The sequence below is a fragment of the Coregonus clupeaformis genome, chromosome 19, assembly GCF_020615455.1.
Source record: "Coregonus clupeaformis isolate EN_2021a chromosome 19, ASM2061545v1, whole genome shotgun sequence".
Classification (NCBI taxonomy): Eukaryota; Metazoa; Chordata; class Actinopteri; order Salmoniformes; family Salmonidae; genus Coregonus; species Coregonus clupeaformis.
The window spans coordinates 41660480-41683666 of record NC_059210.1 but is presented as its reverse complement, the minus strand read 5'-3'; the positions used below and the strand labels follow the sequence as shown (position 1 = coordinate 41683666).

At 44.5% G+C, this 23187-nt stretch overlaps 1 protein-coding gene across 4 annotated transcripts in view; it reads left to right on the top strand.

The window, feature by feature from the left end:
- The window catches only part of LOC121531912 (S phase cyclin A-associated protein in the endoplasmic reticulum), a 107094-nt gene that overhangs the window by 14079 nt on the left and 69828 nt on the right, over positions 1–23187 (top strand). For 2 of the 4 annotated variants that reach the window (XM_041837463.2, XM_041837465.2), the window contains exons 2-18: positions 1267–1384; positions 2555–2631; positions 2855–3052; positions 9106–9206; positions 11143–11259; positions 12029–12156; positions 12348–12604; positions 13389–13712; positions 15138–15305; positions 15468–15531; positions 19883–20018; positions 20150–20261; positions 20697–20837; positions 21101–21256; positions 21360–21502; positions 22055–22136; positions 22521–22673. In XM_041837463.2, the coding sequence (XP_041693397.2) occupies positions 1267–1384; positions 2555–2631; positions 2855–3052; positions 9106–9206; positions 11143–11259; positions 12029–12156; positions 12348–12604; positions 13389–13712; positions 15138–15305; positions 15468–15531; positions 19883–20018; positions 20150–20261; positions 20697–20837; positions 21101–21256; positions 21360–21502; positions 22055–22136; positions 22521–22673 (2475 nt within the window). The remainder of the gene's footprint in view (positions 1–1266; positions 1385–2554; positions 2632–2854; positions 3053–9105; positions 9207–11142; positions 11260–12028; positions 12157–12347; positions 12605–13388; positions 13713–15137; positions 15306–15467; positions 15532–19882; positions 20019–20149; positions 20262–20696; positions 20838–21100; positions 21257–21359; positions 21503–22054; positions 22137–22520; positions 22674–23187) is intronic. The other 2 variants (XM_041837464.2, XM_041837466.2) reach the window with 2 other exon arrangements.

The following is a 23187-nucleotide window of genomic DNA, read 5'->3' as shown; positions in this document are numbered from 1 at the left end:
CACTTGTTGGCTGCTTTTCCTTCACTCTGCGGTCCGACTCATCCCAAACCATCTCAATTGGGTTGAGGTCGGGGGATTGTGGAGGCCAGGTCATCTGATGCAGCACTCCATCACTCTCCTTCTTGGTAAAATAGCCCTTATACAGCCTGGAGGTGTGCTGGGTCATTGTCCTCTTGAAAAGCAAATGATAGTCCCACTAAGCCCAAACCAGATGGGATGGCGTATCGCTGCAGAATGCTGTGGTAGCCATGCTGGTTAAGTGTGCCTTGAATTCTAAATAAATCACAGACAGTGTCACCAGCACCATAACACCTTCTCCTCCATGCTTTACGGTGGGAACTACACATGCGGAGATCATCCGTTCACCTACTCTGTGTCTCACAAAGACACGGGGGTTGGAACCAAAAATCTCAAATTTGGACTCCAGACCAGTGGAAAGATTTCAACCGGTCTAATGTCCATTGCTCGTGTTTCTTGGCCCAAGCAAGTCTCTTCTTCTTATTGGTGTCCTTTAGTAGTGGTTTCTTTGCAGCAATTTGACCATGAAGTCCTGATTCACACAGTCTCCTCTGAACAGTTGATGTTGAGATGTGTCTGTTACTTGAACTCTGTGAAGCATTTATTTGGCCTGCAATTTCTGAGGCTGGTAACTCTCTAATGAACTTATCCTCTGCAGCAGAGGTAACTCTGGGTCTTCCTTTCCTGTGACGGTCCTCATGAGAGCCAGTTTCATCATAGCGCTTGAGGGTTTTTGCGACTGCACTTGAAGAAACTTTCAAAGTTCTTGAAATGTTCCGTATTGACTGACCTTCATGTCTTAAAGTAATGATTGACTGTCGTTTCTCTTTGCTTATTTGAGCTGTTCTTGCCATAATATGGACTTGGTCTTTTACCAAATAGGGCTATCTTCTGTATACCCCCCCTACCTTGTCACAACACAACTGATTGGCTCAAACGCATTAAGAAGGAAAGAAATTCCACAAATTCACTTTTAACAAGGCACCTGTTAAATGAAATGCATTCCAGGTGACTACCTCATGAAGCTGGTTGAGAGAATACCAAGAGTGTGCAAAGCTGTCGTCAAGGCAAAGGGTGGCTACTTTGAAGAATCTCTAGCCTATATGTGGGGCAACCATGCTGCATAAACATTTCCATCTACTGTACAGAGCACCAGCTTTTATCCACAGCTTGTTGTCAGTGTTATAAACTCGCTCATGTGTAGTTAGGATTTGGTATCATTTAACGTGATCCCCATTTTGTCTGCAGGCATCCTTTCAGCGCTCAAACAGCCATGACAAGGTGAGGAAGATTGTTGCAGAGGAGGGCCGTGCTGCTAGAAATCTCATTGCCTGGAGTGTTCCTCTGGAGAACAAAGAGGAGGAAGGTCAGTGATGTAAAAATACATACACACACACACACACACAGAGGCACACTCACATGCTAAAATGGGGCTTACAATACTGTGTCAAATTAATGACTGTCTTTATGTACACAGGTGCTTGTGTTTCTTCAAAGTAGATTCCATTGTGTTTTTCGCCAGATACATTTTTTGTTATCTTGGTGGGTATAGAAATGGTTGGATGGGCAAACTCCAATGTTTCACCTCCAGTGGCAGGAGCTGATGTTGACTTATAGTGCATGAATCAGAGGGCATTGGGGTGACGAAAGGTCACGAGTCCAGACACTGCTCTTAGCTGTAATACAATATCTACCTTAACAAAATGACATCCTTTGATTCACCTCTCTGTTATTCTGTCCATTGGCCCTACATCTATACTACCCCTCACTGAGACGACTAGATAGACTAGAGATTGCCTTCCCTCTTGTATACCCTCTCAAATATATAGAAATATAACTTTGCATTAGGGATTCCAACTATTAAGTTAAACGGGTGTCAAGATGAACACTGATAATATGTGTCAGTTCATTAGTCCCTCATCAGATTAAACATATCATTATGACTCAGATTTAATTAACTTCACACCCACTTACTAGGCAGAAGAGTGGGGAAGTTATTAATTGGTTGACGGAAAACAATCAGTTTGCTAGCTTTTAAACAACATGATTGATTATGATTAGGAACACGCATCAATTAACCCAGTTAGTCCTTTGAATGAACAAAGGCAGAATATTTCATAACTGGCTAGATAGGTTCTGCAATGGGTAGCTCTAAAATAAACAAGAAATATGTTTAATCTGTGATACCAATAACCTGCTCTTGCTCACAGCTTTGCGGTCATTGTAACAGGGTTGTTTTTCCACAGTATTTGGGCATGCTGCCAAAGTAAGCTCCTTTGGCCTACTCTGAGAATGTTGGGCAGAGAACAGCGTGAGAGAGAGCGGGAGAGAGAGCGCTCTTTCTCTTTTTTCTTGCAGGGCTTTGTGACAGGCCTGTATTATATAAGGTGTGTGTGTATTAGGTTCTGCACTTTGATGTTTAGTTCCTCCCTCAGGCCATATTTCATCTTTGGCAAAACAAAGGGTGACCAGATCAATGTAAAAGCCATGTGTGTATTTCAGAACTAAATGTTTTTTTTGTGTGTTTCTTTTAAAGGTAAGTCCAAGACTCATACCAACACCCATTTGAGGAATCAGCGGATCAACTCTGGTCTGCACAGGAATAAGAAACAGGTGTGCATAACATATTGTCAACTCTTAAACCAATGGGGATAGAGGCCAGTATTAGCCCACATATTGTAATTTTGCCACTATTTATGAAATACCGTAGTAAAAACTAAAGATGTGTGAAATGGTTTGCTCACTGCTATTTATTCACCTGTACCGCTAGAGGGCGTTGTAGACCTAGTTACATCCTATTCTTTGTCTCAAGTCTCCCCTCCTGCTGTCTCCACAGAATACAGGCCTGGACAGCAAGAGTACAGCCGGGGCCTTGCTGGACAAGGGAGCAGAGAAGAGCCCCTCCAAAGCAAGGCAGCCACGCAAGGTGGACCTGCGAGCACGATACTGGGCCTTCCTCTTCGACAACCTGCGGCGGGCCGTGGACGAGATCTATGTCACCTGTGAATCTGACCAGAGTGTGGTGGAGTGCAAGGTAGGGAACCAACAGACTGTCACCCAACACCTCCTGTCAAATGTTAAAGTCTAGCTACTTCAACAGGGTCCTTCTCAACAAGCTCACTGACTAGATAAATACACTGCTCAAAAAAATAAAGGGAACACTAAAATAACACATCCTAGATCTGAATGAATGAAATAATCTTATTAAATACTTTTTTCTTTACATAGTTGAATGTGCTGACAACAAAATCACACACAAATTATCAATGGAAATCAAATTTATCAACCCATGGAGGTCTGGATTTGGAGTCACACTCAAAATTAAAGTGAAAACCACACTACAGGCTGATCCAACTTTGATGTAATGTCCTTAAAACAAGTCAAAATGAGTCTCAGTAGTGTGTGTGGCCTCCACGTGCCTGTATGACCTACAATGCCTGGGCGTGCTCCTGATGAGGTGGCGGATGGTCTCCTGAGGGATCTCCTCCCAGACCTGGACTAAAGCATCCGCCAACTCCTGGACAGTCTGTGGTGCAACGTGGCGTTGGTGGATGGAGCGAGACATGATGTCCCAGATGTGCTCAATTGGATTCAGGTCTGGGGAACGGGCGGGCGAGTCCATAGCATCAATGCCTTCCTCTTGCAGGAACTGCTGACACACTCTAGCCACATGAGGTCTAGCATTGTCTTGCATTAGGAGGAACCCAGGGCCAACCGCACCAGCATATGGTCTCTGGCACCCCAATGGTGGAACAAGCTCCCTCACGACGCCAGGACAGCGGAGTCACTCACCACCTTCCGGAGACACTTGAAACTCCACCTCTTTAAAGAATACCTGGGATAGGATAAAGTAATCCTTCTACCCCCCCTTACCCCACCCTCCCCCAAAAAATAAATAATGTTTTGTAAAGTGGTTATCACACTGGCTATAAGGTGAATGCACCAATTTGTAAGTCGCTCTGGATAAGAGCGTCTGCTAAATGACGTAAATGTCTCACAAGGGGTCTGAGGATCTCATCTCGGTACCTAATGGCAGTCAGGCTTCCTCTGGCGAGCACATGGAGGGCTGTGCGGCCCCCCAAAGAAATGCCACCCCACACCATGACTGACCCACCGCCAAACCGGTCATGCTGGAGGATGTTGCAGGCAGCAGAACGTTCTCCACGGCGTCTCCAGACTGTCACGTCTGTCACATGTGCTCAGTGTGAACCTGCTTTCATCTGTGAAGAGCACAGGGCGCCAGTGGCGAATTTGCCAATCTTGGTGTTCTCTGGCAAATGCCAAACGTCCTGCACGGTGTTGGGCTGTAAGCACAACCCCCACCTGTGGACGTCAGGCCCTCATACCACCCTCATGGAGTCTGTTTCTGACCGTTTGAGCAGACACATGCACATTTGTGGCCTGCTGGAGGTCATTTTGCAGGGCTCTGGCAGTGCTCCTCCTGCTCCTCCTTGCACAAAGGCGGAGGTAGCGGTCCTGGTGGGTTGTTGCCCTCCTACGGCCTCCTCCACGTCTCCTGATGTACTGGCCTGTCTCCTGGTAGCGCCTCCATGCTCTGGACACTACGCTGACAGACACAGCAAACCTTCTTGCCACAGCTCGCATTGATGTGCCATCCTGGATGAGCTGCACTACCTGAGCCACTTGTGTCGGTTGTAGACTCCGTCTCATGCTACCACTAGAGTGAAAGCACCGCCAGCATTCAAAAGTGACCAAAACATCAGCCAGGAAGCATAGGAACTGAGAAGTGGTCTGTGGTCACCACCTGCAGAACCACTCCTTTATTGGTGGTGTCTTGCTAATTGCCTATAATTTCCACCTGTTGTCTATTCCATTTGCACAACAGCATGTGAAATGTATTGTCAATCAGTGTTGCTTCCTAAGTGGACAGTTTGAGTTCACAGAAGTGTGGTTGACTTGGAGTTACATTGTGTTGTTTAAGTGTTCCCTTTATTTTTTTTGAGCAGTGTATTAGTAGTTTGAGGCACTGCAGAGCACCACACTTCATCAACACTAGAGGGAGATATTGAGTTGTTAAAGGAGGCTCTCCCTCTCTCACATTCCTGTTGTTCTCTGGTTATCGTCAGAGGGGCCTTTGAAGGCTTGCTGGTGAGAGAATTATCACAGGGCACTCTCCTGGGTCTGGCTGGAGGGAGTGGATATTGATGACATGGTGTAAACAGTGTGGATGTGTGCCGTGTGGTTTTCGAGGGTTGTGCTAGTGGGCTTGGCATGGAGGCCAGGCTGGCCGACTGGAAGGGAAACAGTGCCGGAGTCTCTGTTTGGGGCAGCAATGAATGTGAAGTTCTGTGAACTCAACAACTGAAAGGATAGGCTACTGCTAGCACACAATAAGGATATTGGGATTTGTTATGAAATTATTGCTGCTTACAACTGAGGAGTTTCATTCCAAAACACTATATATACATTTTCAGAAATGATGGTAAATTAGCTTTTATTATTTAAAGAAATTATGAAAGAGATTGGTGTGTTTTTTTCACTATCTAATCACGACATGGGGTTGTTCAATGTGTTTGTTTAAAATCTATCACTTGGTGGTTTCATTTCAGAGAGACAATTACGTTTGTTTTTAGCAAAATGCTATATATCTGCCTCACTCTGAGAAAGTAGTAGTATTGCTAGGTTTTACAGTCAAATGTAACAAATAACTACATTTTATAATCAAGAAATATACAAATGATACATTTGTGACATCTATATATATATATATATATATATATATATAATTCAATACAATAAAATCAGATCTATATGTAAAACATTTCCATTTGACATTTTAGGCATTTAGCAGATTCTCTTATCTAGAGTGACTTATTAATTTTAAGATGGCTAGGTGAGACAACCACATATCACAGTCAAATATACAGGATACAAACATTCCATTCCAGCTAAACAATGGATATATAGCATTTAACAAAATAACACATTTTCATACACATCTAAAATCTATGAATAAAACATCTTAGAACAGTAATATTTTACAAACACATGAAGGTAGCCCCATAAGCAATCATTTCTGATGAAAAAACCCAAATGTGAAATATTGGTGGCTATAACGTTTTGGAAATAACCTCTGCAACTGTTATCTGTTATCAGTGGTGTACTTGTACACCAGGCATGGTAGGTTGTTGTGTGTCACTGCAGCAGCACACTAATACCCTTGTTTACTAGGCAGGGCCAGTAGTGTAATACTGCTTCAGGGCTGTCCTGCCATGTTGATCTGGGTCTACTCTGCTCTGCTGTATTGATGAGTCTGCCATGCTGCATTATGCTGAGCATGGTTGTGGTGACCGCGTGTGGTCAGTGCTGGAACACACTGCCCCTGCCTGTGGTCTTCATGCTGACAGTGGGGCTGTGTGAGATGTAGTCTGGCTGCTGTGTTGTGTTCTCACCCCAGTGTAGTCTAATGCTCTGGGCTGGACTATCCCTGTCAGTGCCAGCCAGCCTCAGCCTGGCCCTAATGGACTGACTGACTCTCTGATAAATGATTGAATTAGCTGGAGGGGAAGCAGAGTGCTCTGATACCACCCGGCCACAATCCCCTGGAGCGGTGTAAATCTGCACTTTGTGCTCTCACACAAACAGGCCCACTGCGCTGGTCTGGTGACGCGACATCACTTTGTACTCAGGCCTATAGACTAGTTTTAGACATTTAGAACTGTGAGGAGATTTTGATTGTGTGCTTCTGTTTTTTTGAATGAGACTAACAGACAAACAGATACAGTTCAGCCCTTACTTCATCAACACTGTTTCTTCCTGTGTGGTTCCCCCCAAGCCCCAGCCAGGAGAGCCATCCCATGCAGCAATCTGATTTATGCTTGTATATTAATAACGCCCACATCTCTTTAACCCACAGCCCCCAATTCTAATGAGTTATTTCTTATAAACCATTTGTTCCGTCTGGGCCCTGATTTATGCCACATCATACTATGCTACCATGCAGGGAAGGAGAGCTACAGTAGAAGGGATCTACTGCAGCATAAATTATGACATTGGAGAAACTTCAAGGCAAAAACAGACATGATTGGCACATAATATATTGTCAGAAACTAAAAGTGAAATTGGATTAGCTTTCACTCAAGTAAATGTTTTAGCATTTCATTGTTACTGGAGTGACCATGTTTTTACTGTTCATCAGGCTTCATATGGCCTCTAGCAGGTTTAGACTTTTATGCAGTCCTCAGGAAATCTTAAGTACTTCTATTTAGGTGAGTAGTATTTGTCGGCAAGTGTGTTGGTTTGTGTCGTGAACATGATTTTCAGTGCCTTCACTCAGTGTCACACTAGGCAGTGCCTCCCTCTGTCCTCAGCTGTTGCAGCCTTCATTATCAAATGAAACCAGCGCAGCAACAGAGGGCCTGGCTGGGGGCTGTTAACTAGCTCTAATCAGCAGGCCTGCTGCTGGACACATCTTTCACTGGGCTGACTTCTCTATTAACTAAAGGCACCAATTAACACTCCCCCCACACACACTCCCCGTCAATCACCAACGCCTGTTTCACCAGAGCTCTGCCTGGGCTGACTGCTGAGGAGGGGACAGACAGGCTAAAGTCTTCACAAGCCAGTATGTCCCCTCCTCTGTCGGTTTCACTAGAGCGCTGGGCTGAGGAGAGGACCGGCTCTAGCCTTCACAACTCACTATGTCCCCTCTCAGTGAGAAACAAACATGAACCTCATCTCTAACAGCTAGGCTAGTGCACATACATTGTGATTTGTTTTATTTGACAATGTCAGATGACCTATAATAATTAAAAAATTTGACTCATTATGTAGCCTACCAGTTTGACGGAGTTCCTAGATTTTGCATTTCGATAGCCACTTTCACAGAGGATGGGAAATGAACAGTGGTTAGAGTTGTTCTAGCTCCTAGGCTCTGAGATTGGGTATCAGATGGACAATAGGTGGCGTCACCAGACTCTCCCTGTGCCAGTAGCAAGAAATGATTACAAGCCAATTAAATTTGTCTTGGCCCCTCTGGTAATGTCATTGGTAATTTCAGCCCCACCTCTTGTGGTGGATCAGTGGTGCAGGGAGAAGTATTTTTACTGAGATGTTTTTGTCCTCCATTGTCATGGGGCTGAATAGAAGGGCCTCTTACCTGTGTGGGTGAGATATGCTCTACTGACTGTGACTGGGCCTGGCCCAGATGCCCGCTCCTCTATGTGTTATAGAGGTCCTGGGGGGGTTGGGTTACTGGAGTCCCAGAGTGCTGTGAGATTGGAGCTGGATAGAGCCTCTGAGATTCTCCACAAATAGAGACAATACACAGGGGGCAGAGATCTGTACCACTTGTCCCTCACTATGGCTGTTTCCAAAGTTAACCTATTACAAGAACAGTCTGAACTGAATTTCAAATCATAATCTCTAAGACAAAGTAGTTTCTCATTGTACTGATATTATATGTGGATGATTGCAGGGGTAGTCAAGCGCCTAAACAATCTGAGGGGGCACAAGGTACGGTGAGGATGTTTGGGGGGGGGGGGGGGTCCAGAGGGGGGGCTCGGCCCCTAGTCCGTAAGTTGGATCATTTTGAATTTTTCAAACACCTGAAACCGCTTTTTCCTGCTATCTAGAGCCATAATCATTATGCTTAATTCCATGTAAAATATATGTATATTTTTCTGCATACCTAAGCATACCTCTTGAGCTGTCTTTATCCTCCTGACTGGTGGTTCTTTTTAAAAACAAAACAAAGTATGCTTCTCTGCTAAATTCTGGGTAAAAGATTTAAAGGAATGTGAGTCTTATTCAGTACATTTAGTAATTGCTTGCTTTTCTAAATTCCAGCTAACATGGTTAAGATAGCTACTCTAACTTGATTAACAGCCTGAAATGGCTTCTTGGTAGCTAGGCTAGTTATAAGGTTGGGAGATCGGGAACCAGTCTGGGCTAGCTAAAGCAAACTTCATAAAATTGACAAATGGCTAGTAGTATTACAGAAGAAGAAAAAATGAAAAATCTGAGGGGGCATGTACCCCTGTGCCCCTTATGGATGTTTGTGTGATTGATGATGGCTACACTGAGATGCTCCTGTGTCTGTCTGAAAGGTGTTTGTCTTTATTTAAGGAGGTGCTGATGATGTTGGACAACTATGTGCGGGACTTTAAAGCTCTCATTGACTGGATCCAGCTGCAGGAGAAGTTGGAGAAAACAGATGCCCAGAACAGGTGATTGATCTATGCCTTGTCTCTCTCTCTCTCTCTCTCTCGCTCGCTCGCTTCCTCTCTCTCGCTCTCTCTCGTTTTCCATTAGCGCCGGCTGTCGTAGGGCTGGGTGATATCGAATTAATTTGATTCATTAAAATGTATGTCTTTGCAAGATATTCCAAATGCCTGTATCGCAAGAATCTAGATATTATTTTAGATTTTTTTTATGAGCGTTTATGTCCGCTTGTTCACGTGTTGTATTGTTGGTCTCATCTCTTTCGCTCCTTCTGTGCTGTGTGCACCTCCCCATTTACACCAGCGATCTGTATATAATGAAGAGATGCACGTCTCCGCCCTAACAATGGGAGTCGTTGTCCCAAAGACGGGAAGGCAGGCGACAAGCTTAGGTACAAAATAAACCCATAGAAACGCATTGGGCTTATGTTGGATCGTTTGTATTGAGAGTGAAACCTCTCGCTTCGCCTCTTCCTCTCTGGTTTATACACACCAAGCCCCTCCCCACGCCAACAAAGTTGAGAGATCACATGGACACCAAAACACATTGAGACATTATTTTACTGTAATAGAGGAGAAGTTAACTTTTCTAACGATACCCTTTTTATGTCTCAACTACTCAAATTGCGCATAGAGCAGACACTACTAAAATGAGAGTATCAATGAACATTGATTCTGGAAAATGAAAGCTCAGTTTGTCGAGCGTGGCATTGATAATTGGGGCCCAAACGGAATCCAGGCAACGGAATTGAACAATATAAATGTTTTCTGAAGAGGCAATGAGAATGCCCCTGTTTGTGTGTGTGCGGTGCGCGCGTCTACCACTTTGTGTAGCCGTTAGCGATGATGCTAATGAAAACAGTCGTAGATGGAAAGGCTTTCCCAAACCTGGCAGAATATCATAATTATTTTCATCAATCCATTTGTTTTGCAAACTCTACCATCAAGTGCGCTACAAAAACACAGCTTAACAACAACCTCTTGCAAGGTGCACACTTGAATTCAAGGGTAACTACACCCACAAATCCACATTTCGCAGATTTTTCCCAGACCTCAAAAGTTGTCTCTGGATGTGGTTTAAACATTTGTGGACTTAGAACATCTCGTTGTGGACTTCCAACATCACATTTGGTTGTTTTCCTATTAAAAATGTGATTTTGAGAGCGAAACCCTAAAACAACTGGGGAAAACTAAAACCTGGAAAAACAAAACCTTTAATTTATTTTTCAAGATAATGTGGGCTATTTACCTAATGTTTTTGTTTGAATAAAATACATAATATGAAGAACAAACATTGTGTCCATTCCTATCTTGCAGTAAAACCTTATCTAAGACTTTTAATCTCAAGAGAAGACATGTTAAAGGTTTGTTTTCTAACTTAGAAAATAGGCCTGATCATATAGGCCTAGACCAAGACAATATCCAAAACAAGGCATTAGAATGTACCAGAGGCCACCAAAATAGAGCTCCTTCTGCAAAAAAATCCTTCGGCCTAGGGGCGCCTGTCTGACTAGTTTTTCTATTTGGCTGGCTACTCTATGTACTTGTGGAAAACACTGCTTTCGCTCTCTCTCGCTGTCATTTGGTCTCTCGCTCTGTCTCACTCTCTCTCACCCCCATCACTCCCTGAGGGGAACCTCTAAGTGACATCTCTGCTCCATGGCATTGAGTCACAAACACACTGGATCAATGGCTTCTCTTTAACACAATGACCACAACACCTGTAAATTGACTGAGGTATAAAAATCCAAGCTCTTATGTTGCCTTCCAATTTGTACATTTTAACATTGACTGTTAATCAATCAGTCAACCTTTGTATGTTTCTGTGTTCCATAAATTGAGTTGTTTTTAGGTAAAGTGAGACAAAAATCTCCCCCTGAACTATGGTACTACAGTATATTTCAAGTTTATGAAAAACTTTCTTTGTCCTCTCTGAATCCAGACCCACGTCTTTGGCTTGGGAAGTGCGTAAAATGTCCCCAGGTCGTCATGTGATGCCTAGCCCCTCATCTGACAGAATGGTCCCATCTCCTAGTGCTCGCCGCGCCCTCAACTTTGGGTAAGATTTCTCCATCTCATTTCTGGTTCAGTTGATAGCCCTAATCTCCACTGTTTCTGATCTGAGCTCAAAGTGCTTACCATCATGTTAATTTAATGACTGACAGTCATTATGAACACACAGCAATCATCAAAATCTCTTGTTGTTTTACTCCCCATCAGCACATTCTGGGAAGCAGCACAATCTGTTGCCTCTCAGTATCGTTCAGCTGCAGCATGGCTGACATTACGTGTAATACGGTCAGCCATCATTAGATGTTTACAGTTCGCGTAAAGGGAACACAAATGCTAAAACCTCTAACAAATCAATGTAAGATATGATGTGTCGACTGGTCTAGGTTGGTAGAGGCTGCTTTGTGATCTGCTGATGGTGAGGCATTTGTTTAATGTAATTTGTCGAGTCTCACTGACCTCGCCACAGAAACAGTGGGAGGTGTAGATAAAAGTGTGGTTAAAGACTGCTGAATCATCAGTTCAATATGTGCAGTTCCCTGTAATAGAATGCTGCAGGAAATGGGTATTGATCATGAAGGAGGTCTGTTGCCTGAGCCAGCCCTGTAGGACCTGGGAGTGTTGTGTTGAAAAGCCCAGGCTGGAAGAGGCAGATGGAGCTGCTCACCTTAGGGTCATCTCTTTTTTGGTTTGAGTATTTAGTGATGTCCTCACAGCCATTGTAGTATTTCTGTACAGTGATCGTCTCTGGTTGAAATGCTTTTGTGTGTGTTGGCATTGCTCTCTTCTGGTTCTGATTTATGTGTTTATCTCTCCAGTGGTCCTCCACCCACACTGGCGGTAGCTCGTCTGTCTCACACGGGCCCCAGCTGGGCTGACCGGGTCAAGTCCTCCCAGTCCCTCCCTGTCCCCAGCCAGGCCAACACCTGTCCTGTAGAGAAACCAGGTAAGTAGAGCTCCCTCCACCACATCTATAGAATGAACTACATGATCCTCATCATGTAGTGCACCACTGATGTCCTTTTGTCGTTAGTGCATATCCCTCTGAGTGTGTGTCCCCTTCTGATTTAACGTCTATGGGGCATCAACATTTGTGTTTTGTTCTCTTCTTATTTGTGTGTGTCCTTCTGTGTCCAGGTAAGAAGGACTCTGAGGGCTGGGAGACAGTCCAGCGTGGACGTCCTGCTAGGCCTCGCTCTGCCGCCATCGTAGCCAAGGTCAGTCCGGTCCTGGCCCACATCAGCCCTAAAGACGACACGAACAAGGAGAACCAGCAGCTCCTTGGCAGGTCCTGTCCCCTGGATAAAGACAAGGGTCACTGTGAACAGCCAATCCCTGAGGAGCCCGTCCCCCTTGAGGAGACGGCAGGAGACTCAGAGAAGGGTAACATGGAGGTACTGAGCGTGACGTCACTCACCCTCCCAGGAGTCCCCAGATATCATTTATTCAGGAAGACAGGAGACGTGGAGCAGAGTAACTCAAAACCGTTTTATCAGCCACATTGTTTTGGTTTTGTGCTCCACAGTATTCATAGACAGCCTGTCCAGACGGGGCATATCAGTTTTAACACGATTGATCGTTCACTGACATTTCAGAGGCAGAAAGATGCCATTTTCACTCTCATTAAATAAATACTATCTCAATGCCTCAGAACACACTGGTTAGGGGTGAATTCTAGGCATTGCTTGATTTAGACAGATTTCATGTATTTCCACATTTATACTGAACAAAAATATAAACGCAACATTAAACAATTTCAATGATGTTACTGAGTTACAGTTCATATAAGGGCATCAGTCAATTGAAATAAATTAATTAGGGCCTAATCTGTGGATTTCCCATGACTGGGCAGGGGCGCAGCCATGTGTTGGCCTGGGAGGGCATAGTCCCACCCACTTGGGAGCCAGGCCCAGCCAATCAGAACGATTTTTTTTTTTAAATGTCATTTCATAAAACATGGGACCAACATTTCACCATTTGCGTTTAGATTTTTGTTCCATAGAGTTGATTATATCACCTGATGAGGTTTGGGTGTTTAGGGCATGTTAGTGCCAACCTCCCTGCATGATGTGTGTTTTCAGCTGTGTGTGTTAATCGTTTTGATTTGTGTTACTGCTCTCATAAAATGCTTGGAATATGCATGTCTTTAATATTGTGTGTGTGATTGTGTCGGTGCAGCCCCCAGCAGACAGTGTGCAAGACTCGGGGCAGTGTGTCGACGCACCCTGTGAGGACGCGCCTCCGCCCATACCAGCCCCAATCCCTTCCCTTACCCAAGCCCCAGACCCTACCCCCTCCGCAGCCCTATCCCTACCAGTCCCTTCCCTAGCCCTCCCTCCGTCCCTAGACACGGCCCAGATGGACGGGTCTAGTGCTCTGGGGGACAAGGGGGCTGCCGGGGGCGCGTCACAGGGCACGGCAACATCTGCTCCAGGACAGGCTGAGACTCCCATGGCAGCGGTGAAACTGGAGAGTGTGCTGGACCCCACAGAGCTTTCCACTGTGAGTGCTGAGCGATGGAGGTAGCAGAGGGAGGGGAGGGCTCAGTGGTGGGGGGGGGGGGTCAGGGATCCCCTAGGGGCCTTCACCGCCTAAACAAAGTCAATCTACAGAACCTCCAGCCACAATGTGAGATGACTTGCTGCACAGCCCCCTCAAAACAGCCCCGTGCCAGGCAGGACAGTTTACATAGTGTTATTGGTGGTGGGCTGTGAGAGGATGACCATATATATCCGGTTGTGCGAGCTCTGAAAGCAGTGTCTGTCGTGTTTGTTGCTGGAAGTGGCCAGCCCAGTTGTTATGCTGTGTTGAGGAAGTGGGCAATAATCAAAACTTGACTGTGATTTGAGCTGAAATGGTGAGGAAACCTGTGACAGGGTGTCCAGTTCAGGGACAGATTCAGCCCAAATGGCCAGGGGTCATAGCATGTGTACAATGACTGTGTCAGTTTGTATTCTGTAGCTGGTCTCCACTGTGCATTAGTGATCAGCAGCCGTCCTGTGTCAGGTTTATTACTGCCTCTGTAGTCTCTCTGCAGTTAGTCAGGGATACCCTCCTTCACTAGCAGGGCTACTGTCTGTCATAGATACCTCCACAGCACTTTAACCTCTTATGGAGGGTTTCTCAATACCTAGAGATGGATGTCTTTTAAATGGTATACAGGGAAAGTTATCTAAGCTTAGATCAAACGCAGGCAGAACTGGTCTTAGTTCTGGACCATGCCAGACACCTCTCTGGGTGGCTCAGATAAGCCCAGTGCTGTTTTGACTCCCCTGTAGGCCCCTAGTTAGAGACAAACAGCCTCGGTGGTGAGAGAAACCTCTCCCTCATTCCCCTTATTAAGTTAGACTGGAGCTCTGGCCTCTCTGGACTGGAGTGCTGCTAGCTGTCTGTCCTCCCTGATAGTAATTTTGGACTAAGGAAAGACTATTTGTCAAGTTCATGTCGGAAGTGTAAAGACTAATAGACATTGAGACATTTTGGGCGCCATCATCAGGCTATTTAGACTAATCTAGTAAGTATTTATTCCAACCTGTATTTCATTTGTTTTGAACTAAGTCAGTGAAATGGTCCCATAGTTGTGCCTCCTTCCACCATCTCTTCATCCTCACAGTGAACTTGTTCTGCATGACTCCTGAATGCTTCCCCAACTGTGATCTTGTGATTGGTCATGTGATGCAGTTTGCTTTTTGGTTTGATCTTTTCAGTTTTGACATTATGATACAAACTTTTCAAAATGGTACTCTTAGAGCTATATGAAATGAAGACACATTCTTGAAATACAACTCAGGGAATGTTTTAAGTTGATCACACCAAACATATTTCAAAATCTTGGTAAAACCAATAGACAACATTCTTGCATGTTGTCAAACCTGAATGACTGAGGAAGTTGCTGTATGTGAGTATGTGTGTGTGCTGTCTGTCCAGCCACAGTCCATGGCAGAGGTCCTGGCTAAGAAGGAGGAACTGGCTGACCGCCTGGAGAAGGCCAACGAGGAGGCTATTGCCAGCGCCATCGCTGAAGAGGAACAGCTGACCAGAGAGATCCAGGCTGAGAACAATGACCTGGAGACTGACAACGAGAGTGACTTCTCTGTAAGACACATCACACACTCACACTTTTCTTTGGCCATATGAAAGTAGTTAGGTAGAAAATGTGAAGTGGTAGGATCTCTTTCCCCAGGTCTTGAGGTTTGCTCACCTTGCAATATCCTTATGATTGTCACTGATCATGAACTGATCATCTCTCTCTTCCAGGCCAGCATTGGCAGTGGAGGTGGACTCAACATGGATTGGAGTGACATGTTAGCCGACTACGACGGTAAATCTCTTTTCTGTTTATTTGTAATTAATCTACACTGTACAAAAATATAAAGGCAACATGTGAAGTGTTAGTCCCATGTTTCATGAGCTGAAATAAAAGATCCCAGAAATGTTCCATATGCACGAAAAGCTTATTTTTCTCTGTTTTGTGAGCATTTCTCCTTTGCCAAGATAATCCATCCACTTGACACGTGTAGCATATCAAGAAGCTGATTAAACAGCGTGATCATTACACAGGTGCACCTTGTGCTGGGGGACAATAAAAGGCCACTCTACAATGTGCAGTTTTGTCACACAACACAATGCCACAGATGTCTCATGTTTTGAGGGAGCGTGCAATTGCCATGCTGACTGTAGGAATGTCCACCAGAAATGTTGCCAGAGAATTGAATGTTCATTTCTCTACCATAAGCCACCTCCATCGTTTTTGAGAATTTGGCAGTACATCCAACCGGCCTCACAACCACAGACCACGCACGTGTATGGCGTTGTGTGGGCGAGCGGTTTGCTAATGTCAACATTGTGAACAGAGTGCCCGATGGTGGGGTTATGGTATAGGCAGGCATAAGCTACGGACAATGAACACAATTGCATTTTATCGATGGCAATTTGAATGCACAGAAATACCGTGACGAGATCCTGAGGCATGTCACCCGTTGAGTATGTTTGGGATGCTCTGGATCGACGTTTACGACAGCAACTTCGTACAGCCCTTGAAGATGAGTGGGGCAACATTCCACAGGCCACAATCAACAGCCTGATCAACTCTATGTGAAGGAGATGTGTCGCGCTGCATGAGGCAAATTATGGTAACACCAGATACTGACTGGTTTTGTGATCCACGCCCCAACTTTTTTTTTAGGTCTGAAGTTTACATACACTTAGGTTGGAGTCATTAAAACTCGTTTTTCAACCACTCCACAAATCTCTTGTTAACAAACTATAGTTTTGGCAAGTCGGTTAGGACATCTACTTTGTGCATGACACAAGTAATTTTTCCAACAATTGTTTACAGACAAATTATTTCACTTACAGTTTAAGTCGGAAGTTTACATACACCTTAGCCAAATACATTTAAACTCAGTTTTTCACAATTCCTGACATTTAATCCTAGTAAAAATTCCCTGTCTTAGGTCAGTTAGGATCACCACTTTATTTTAAGAATGTGAAATGTCAGAATAATAGTAGAGAGTGATTTATTTCAGCTTTTATTTCTTTCATCACATTCCCAGTGGGTCAGAAGTTTTCATACACTCAATTAGTATTTGGTAGCATTGCCTTTAAATTGTTTAACTTGGGTCAAACGTTTCGGGTAGCCTTCCACAAGCTTCCCACAATAAGTTGGGTGAATTTTGGCCCATTCCTCCTGACAGAGCTGATGTAACTGAGTCAGGTTTGTAGGCCTCCTTGCTAGCACACGTTTTTTCAGTTCTGCCCACACATTTTCTATAGGATTGAGGTCAGGGCTTTGTGATGGCCACTCCAATACCTTGACTTTGTTGTCCTTAAGCCATTTTGCCACAACTTTGGAAGTATGCTTGGGGTCATTGTCCATTTGGAAGACCCATTTGCGACCAAGCTTTAACTTCTTGACTGATGTCTTGATGTTGCTTCAATATATCCACATAATTTTCCTTCCTCATGATGCCATCTATTTTGTGAAGTGCACCAGTCCCTCCTGCAGCTAAGCACCCCCACAGCATGATGCTGCCACCCCCGTGCTTCACGGTTGGGATGGTGTTCTTCGGCTTGCAAGCCACCCCCTTTTTCCTCCAAACATAACAATGGTCATTATGGCCAAACAGTTCTATTTTTGTTTCATCAGACATGAGGACATTTCTCCAAAAAGTACGATCTTTGACCCCATGTGCAGTTGCAAACTGTAGTCTGGCTTTGTTATGGCGGTTTTGGAGCAGTGGCTTCTTTCTTGCTGAGCGGCCTTTCAGGTTATGTTGATATAGGAGTCGTTTTGCTGTGGATATAGATACTTTTGTACCTGTTTCCTCCAGCATCTTCACAAGGTCCTTTGCTGTTGTTCTGGGATTGATTATCACTTTTCGCACCAAAGTATATTCATCTCTAGGAGACAGAGCACGTCTCCTTCCTGAGCGGTATGACGGCTGCGTGGTCCCATGGTGTTTATACTTGCGTACTATTGTTTGTACAGATGAACGTGGTACCTTCAGGTGTTTGGAAATTTCTCCCAAGGATTAATCAGACTTGTGGAGGTCTACAATTTATTTTCTGAGGTCTTGGCTGATTTGTTTTGATTTTCCCATGATGTCAAGCAAAGAGGCACTGAGTTTGAAGGTAGGCCTTGAAATATATCCACAGGTACACCTCCAATTGACTCAAATGATGTCAATTAGCCTATCAGAAGCTTCTAAAGCCATGACATCATTTTCTGGAATTTTCCAAGCTGTTTAAAGGCCCATTCAACTTAATGTAAACGTCTGACCCACTGGAATTGTGATGCAGTGCATTATACAGTTGAAGTTGGAAGTTTACATACACTTAGGTTGGAGTCATTAAAACGAATTTTTCAACCACTCCACACATTTCTTGTTAACCAACTATAGTTTTGACAAGTCGGTTAGGACATCTACTTTGTGCATGACACAAGTAATTTTTCCAACAATTGTTTACAGACAGATTATTTCACTTATAATTCACTGTATCACAATTCCAGTGGGTCAGACGTTTACATACACTAAGTTGACTGTGCCTTTAAACAGCTTGGAAAATTCCAGAAAATGATGTCATGGCTTTAGAAGCTTCTGATAGGCTAATTTACATAATTTGAGTCAATTGGAGGTGTACCTGTGGATATATTTCAAGGCCTACCTTCAAACTCAGTGCCTCTTTGCTTGACATCATGGGAAAATTAAAAGAAATCAGCCAAGACCTCAGATAAAAAATTGTAGACCTCCACAAGTCTGGTTCATCCTTGGGAGCAATTTCCAAACGCCTGAAGGTACCACCTTCATCTGTACAAACAATAGTACGCAAGTATAAACACCATGGGACCACGCAGCCGTCATACCGCTCAGGAAGGAGACGCGCTCTGTTTCCTAGAGATGAATGTACTTTGGTGGTCGAAAAGTGATAATCAATCCCAGGACAACAGCAAAGGACCTTGTGAAGATGCTGGAGGAAACAGGTACAAAAGTATCTATATCCACAGTAAAACGAGTCCTATATCGACATAACCTGAAAGGCCGCTCAGCAAAGAAGAAGCCACTGCTCCAAAACCGCCATTAACAAAGCCAGACTACGGTTTGCAACTGCACATGGGGACAAAGATCGTACTTTTTGGAGAAATGTCCTCATGTCTGATGAAACAATAATATAACTGTTTGGCCATAATGACCATCGTTATGTTTGGAGGAAAAATGGTGTGCTTGCAAGCCGAAGAACACCATCCCAACCGTGAAGCACGGGGGTGGCAGCATCATGCTATGGGGGTGCTTTGCTGCAGGAGGGACTGGTGCACTTCACAAAATAGATGGCATCATGAGGAAGGAAAATGATGTGGATATATTGAAACAACATCTCAAGACATCAGTCAGGAAGTCAAAGCTTGGTCGCAAATGGGTCTTCCAAATGGACAATGACCCCAAGCATACTTCCAAAGTTGTGGCAAAATGGCTTAAGGACAACAAAGTCAAGGTATTGGAGTGGCCATCACAAAGCCCTAAATCCTATAGAAAATGTGTGGGCAGAACTGAAAAAGCGTGTGCGAGCAAGGAGGCCTACAAACCTGACTCAGTTACACCATTTCTGTCAGGAGGAATGGGCCAAAATTCACCCAACTTATTGTGGGAAGCTTGTGGAAGACTACCCGAAATGTTTGACCCAAGTTAAACAATTTAAAGGCAATGCTACCAAATACTAATTGAGTGTATGTGAACTTCTGACCCACTGGGAATGTGATGAAAGAAATAAAAGCTGAAAGAAATAATTATCTCTACTATTATTCTGTCATTTCACATTCTTAGGATCACCACTTTATTTTAACTAACCTAAAACAGGGAATTTTTACTAGGATTAAATGTCAGGAATTGTGAAAACTGAGTTTTTAAATGTATTTGGCTAAGGTGTTTGTACATTTCCGACTTCAACTGTATCTGTGACCAACAGGTGCATATCTGTAGTCCCAGTCATGTGAAATCCATAGATTAGGGCCTAATTAATTTATTTCAATTGACTGATTTCCTTATGAACTGTAACTCAGTAAAATCTTTGAAGTTGTTGCATGTTGAGTTTTTTAAATATTTTTGTTCAGTGTTTATATAATTAAATGTGTTGTTGATGCTCTTGCTAAAGACACAGATGTGGTCAATGTCTAGACTCACCTCTCTCTGCAGCGAGGGAGCCCTGGCGTCAGAGCACCTCCTGGGGGGACATCGTGGAGGAGGAGCCTTCTAGACCCCCTGGTCATGGAATCCACATGCACGAGAAACTGTCCTCACCATCTCGTAAAAGGTGAGACCCACACACCCTCATGTCACACGGAAGTTTGTCAGAGAAAAGATCTTGGTGCATGTCAAAGTTCACTGCTACTGTGCGTAGGACGATTGGGGGAGAGGAAAGTTGTTTTTTCTGTCTGTTGGCAGAACCATTGCAGAGTCTAAGAAGAAACATGAGGAGAAACAGCTGAAGGCCCAGCAGCTCAGAGACAAACTGCGGGATGAGAAGACCCACAAGCTGCAGAAGCTCCTGGAGAGGGTGAGTGGCCATGCAGTGCAGAGCCAACAGGAAACACCACAGCCTCAGTCTGGCCACGGGGAGAGCTTCTGTCAGCACACTGCCAGATAGAATCACTAAATATCAGAGGCCAGCTCTGTCTCTCTCAGCCCAGCTGGCCACAGACGTGTCTGGGAGAGACGTAGCCCAAACTCAGTCTTTCATGGCGTTTGTTTTTGTTCTCCAGGCCCTCGTGGGATGAGTGAGCCCTTGAATAATCCTGAGTATTAACCACATAAATACATGAAGTGGTGTATATTCACGTTAATCCCTGTGGGCATGGGACAGAGCGGGTGGCAGCAAATGCTTTGAATGCAAGACACCATAAAAATGTCTACCTTGGTTAGAGAAATGTACATGAGTGAAATGAGCTGACCCAAGCGGTCTGTCCCTCCCTCTCTTTTTTCCCCCTCACAGGAGAAGGAGGTCAGGAAATGGAAGGAGGAGTTGTTGGACCAGCGGCGGAGGATGATGGAGGAGAAGTTACTCCATGCAGAGTTTAAGCGGGAGCTGCAGCTCCAGGCCATAGTGAAGAAGGCTCAGGAGGAGGAGGCCAAGGTACAGGACTGACCCCTGGAACACTGCACACCTAGCTACATGTCCAAGAGTTGAAGAATTTCCTAATTAGATGTCCCTTGTGATAAGAATTTTTTGACACTGAGAATGTTCTTAAAAGCAAAGACAGGACCACTAAAAAATGCAATGGCTAACTAGAGTAGAGGCAGACTTAAAACAGTTCTTATATTAATCACTTTGATATTTTTTTGTAGCTCAGTGAGTCAGGCTTGTTGACCAGTGGCCTTGTGTCTGACTCTGTACAGGTGAATGAGATAGCATTCATCAACACTCTGGAGGCCCAGAATAAGAGGCACGACGTTCTGGCCAAGCTGAACGAGTATGAGCAGCGCCTCAACGAGCTACAGGAGGAGAGAGGCAGGAGACAGGAGGAGAAGCAGGCCAGAGACGAGGCTGTACAGGTAACAATGGACAGCAGCTCCCTCTTTCTTTCCCCCAGACCTCTCTGCCTTACCCCAGTGTACAGTCCCACTGACTGGCTGTGGTCCCTGTCTGTCTCCACAGGAACGTAAGCGTGCTCTGGAGGCAGAGAGGCAGGCGCGGGTGGAGGAGCTGCTGATGAGGAGGAAGGAGCAGGAGGCGCGCATCGAGCAGCAGAAGCAGGAGAAGGAGAGGGCCAGGGAGGACGCTGCACGAGAGAGGGCCAGGTCTGTACCACCTGGCTCACAGTCGGAATCACCCATCTTTTTTGGTCTGTCAAATGGTTCCAATGTGCTTCATGTGCAATATCGGGCTACCTGATGGGACTTTTGATAAATGCTGAAAATCGCCAATCCAAAATAAACTTTCTACCACAGTGACCATTTTATTTTTGCGAACACTCTTTGATTCTGAGTTCGGACATATACGTTTGTATGTGAATTATTTCTAAGATGCATACTTTCTGTTTTTCTTAACTAACTTCACTCGAGCATAAGAGGGAGGCTTGCGCTACAGTGCTGGCACATGCACAGATCAAATACACTGCTGGAACGCCGATTTAAACTGTTTACATGTCATAATCATTTGAAAGATTGCTCAGAAAACCAGGTGTTTTAATCGGCGTATGCTTACTTCGATTTTGACGTTACAATTAACATAAGCAGAGTAAGGTGTATACATGACTAACGCCATACTCGGCCTACTGCCATAATCAGCTTAATATTGAATTATTAGTGTGCATGTAAATGTACTCACTGTTTTTGTTGTCCTCTCCACAGAGACCGAGAGGAGCGTCTGGCTGCCCTCAGTGCTGCTCAACAAGAGGCCATGGAGGAACTGCAGAAGAAGATCCAGATGAAGGTTTGTGAGGCTGCTGCACCTCACTCTTGCCCTCCGTTAAAGAACATACTAAAGTTTACATTTCCTAGTTGCAGACCAGACAAACGTTTACATTTCCTAGTTGCAGACCAGACAAACGTTTACATTTCCTAGTTGCAGACCAGACAAACGTTTACATTTCCTAGTTGCAGACCAGACAAACGTTTACATTTCCTAGTTGCAGACCAGACAAACGTTTACATTTCCTAGTTGCAGACCAGACAAACGTTTACATTTCCTAGTTGCAGACCAGACAAACGTTTACATTTCCTACTTGCAGACCAGACAAACGTTTACATTTCCTACTTGCAGACCAGATGAAAGTTCCTCTTAATCTCATGACCTCTTGGTTGTTCTCCTTCCCAGCACGATGAAAGCAGTCGCAGGCACATGGAGCAGATTGAGCAGAGGAAGGAGAAAGCAGCGGAACTCAGCAGTGGCAGACATGCCAACACTGACTATGCCCCTAAACTGACACCGTATGAGCGCAAGAAACAGTGCTCCTTGTGCAATGTTGTGGTATGTACACACAGTCCAAGTCTGAAATGGTTTTGGGTGATCTGTTTTTTAACTAGATGTCTTTCTATTGTTCTTAGTGTAGATGCTGATTTTATAATTTGCCCAGTTGTCCTTGGCACATATTCCCTCTGACACTAGACATGCCACTAGACACCAGACGTCTGGTAACATTAGACAGATGCTGACATACTAAGTAGAGAACCATTTTAGCATATACATTCTAATTGGCTTGATCCACTCTCCAGTGAGAAGTTCACCCTTTTCTTAATTAACTTAATGCCTTGCAATAATTTGTGAGGCTGATTGGCTTACATGCTTAACCTAAACTGGAACTGAAGGGGAAAGCAGCAGCAGCTTTGTGGCAGTAGAGCAGCTGCTGATGCCCCCTCCATTGTTGTTTGGCAGACTGTATGCATAAAAATGCTGACGAGAAGGTGATTCAGAGGATTTTGGGATAGAATGTATTTAAATGAGAATTTAACTGCATTGATTAAACATGAACTCTGGGGTGGAG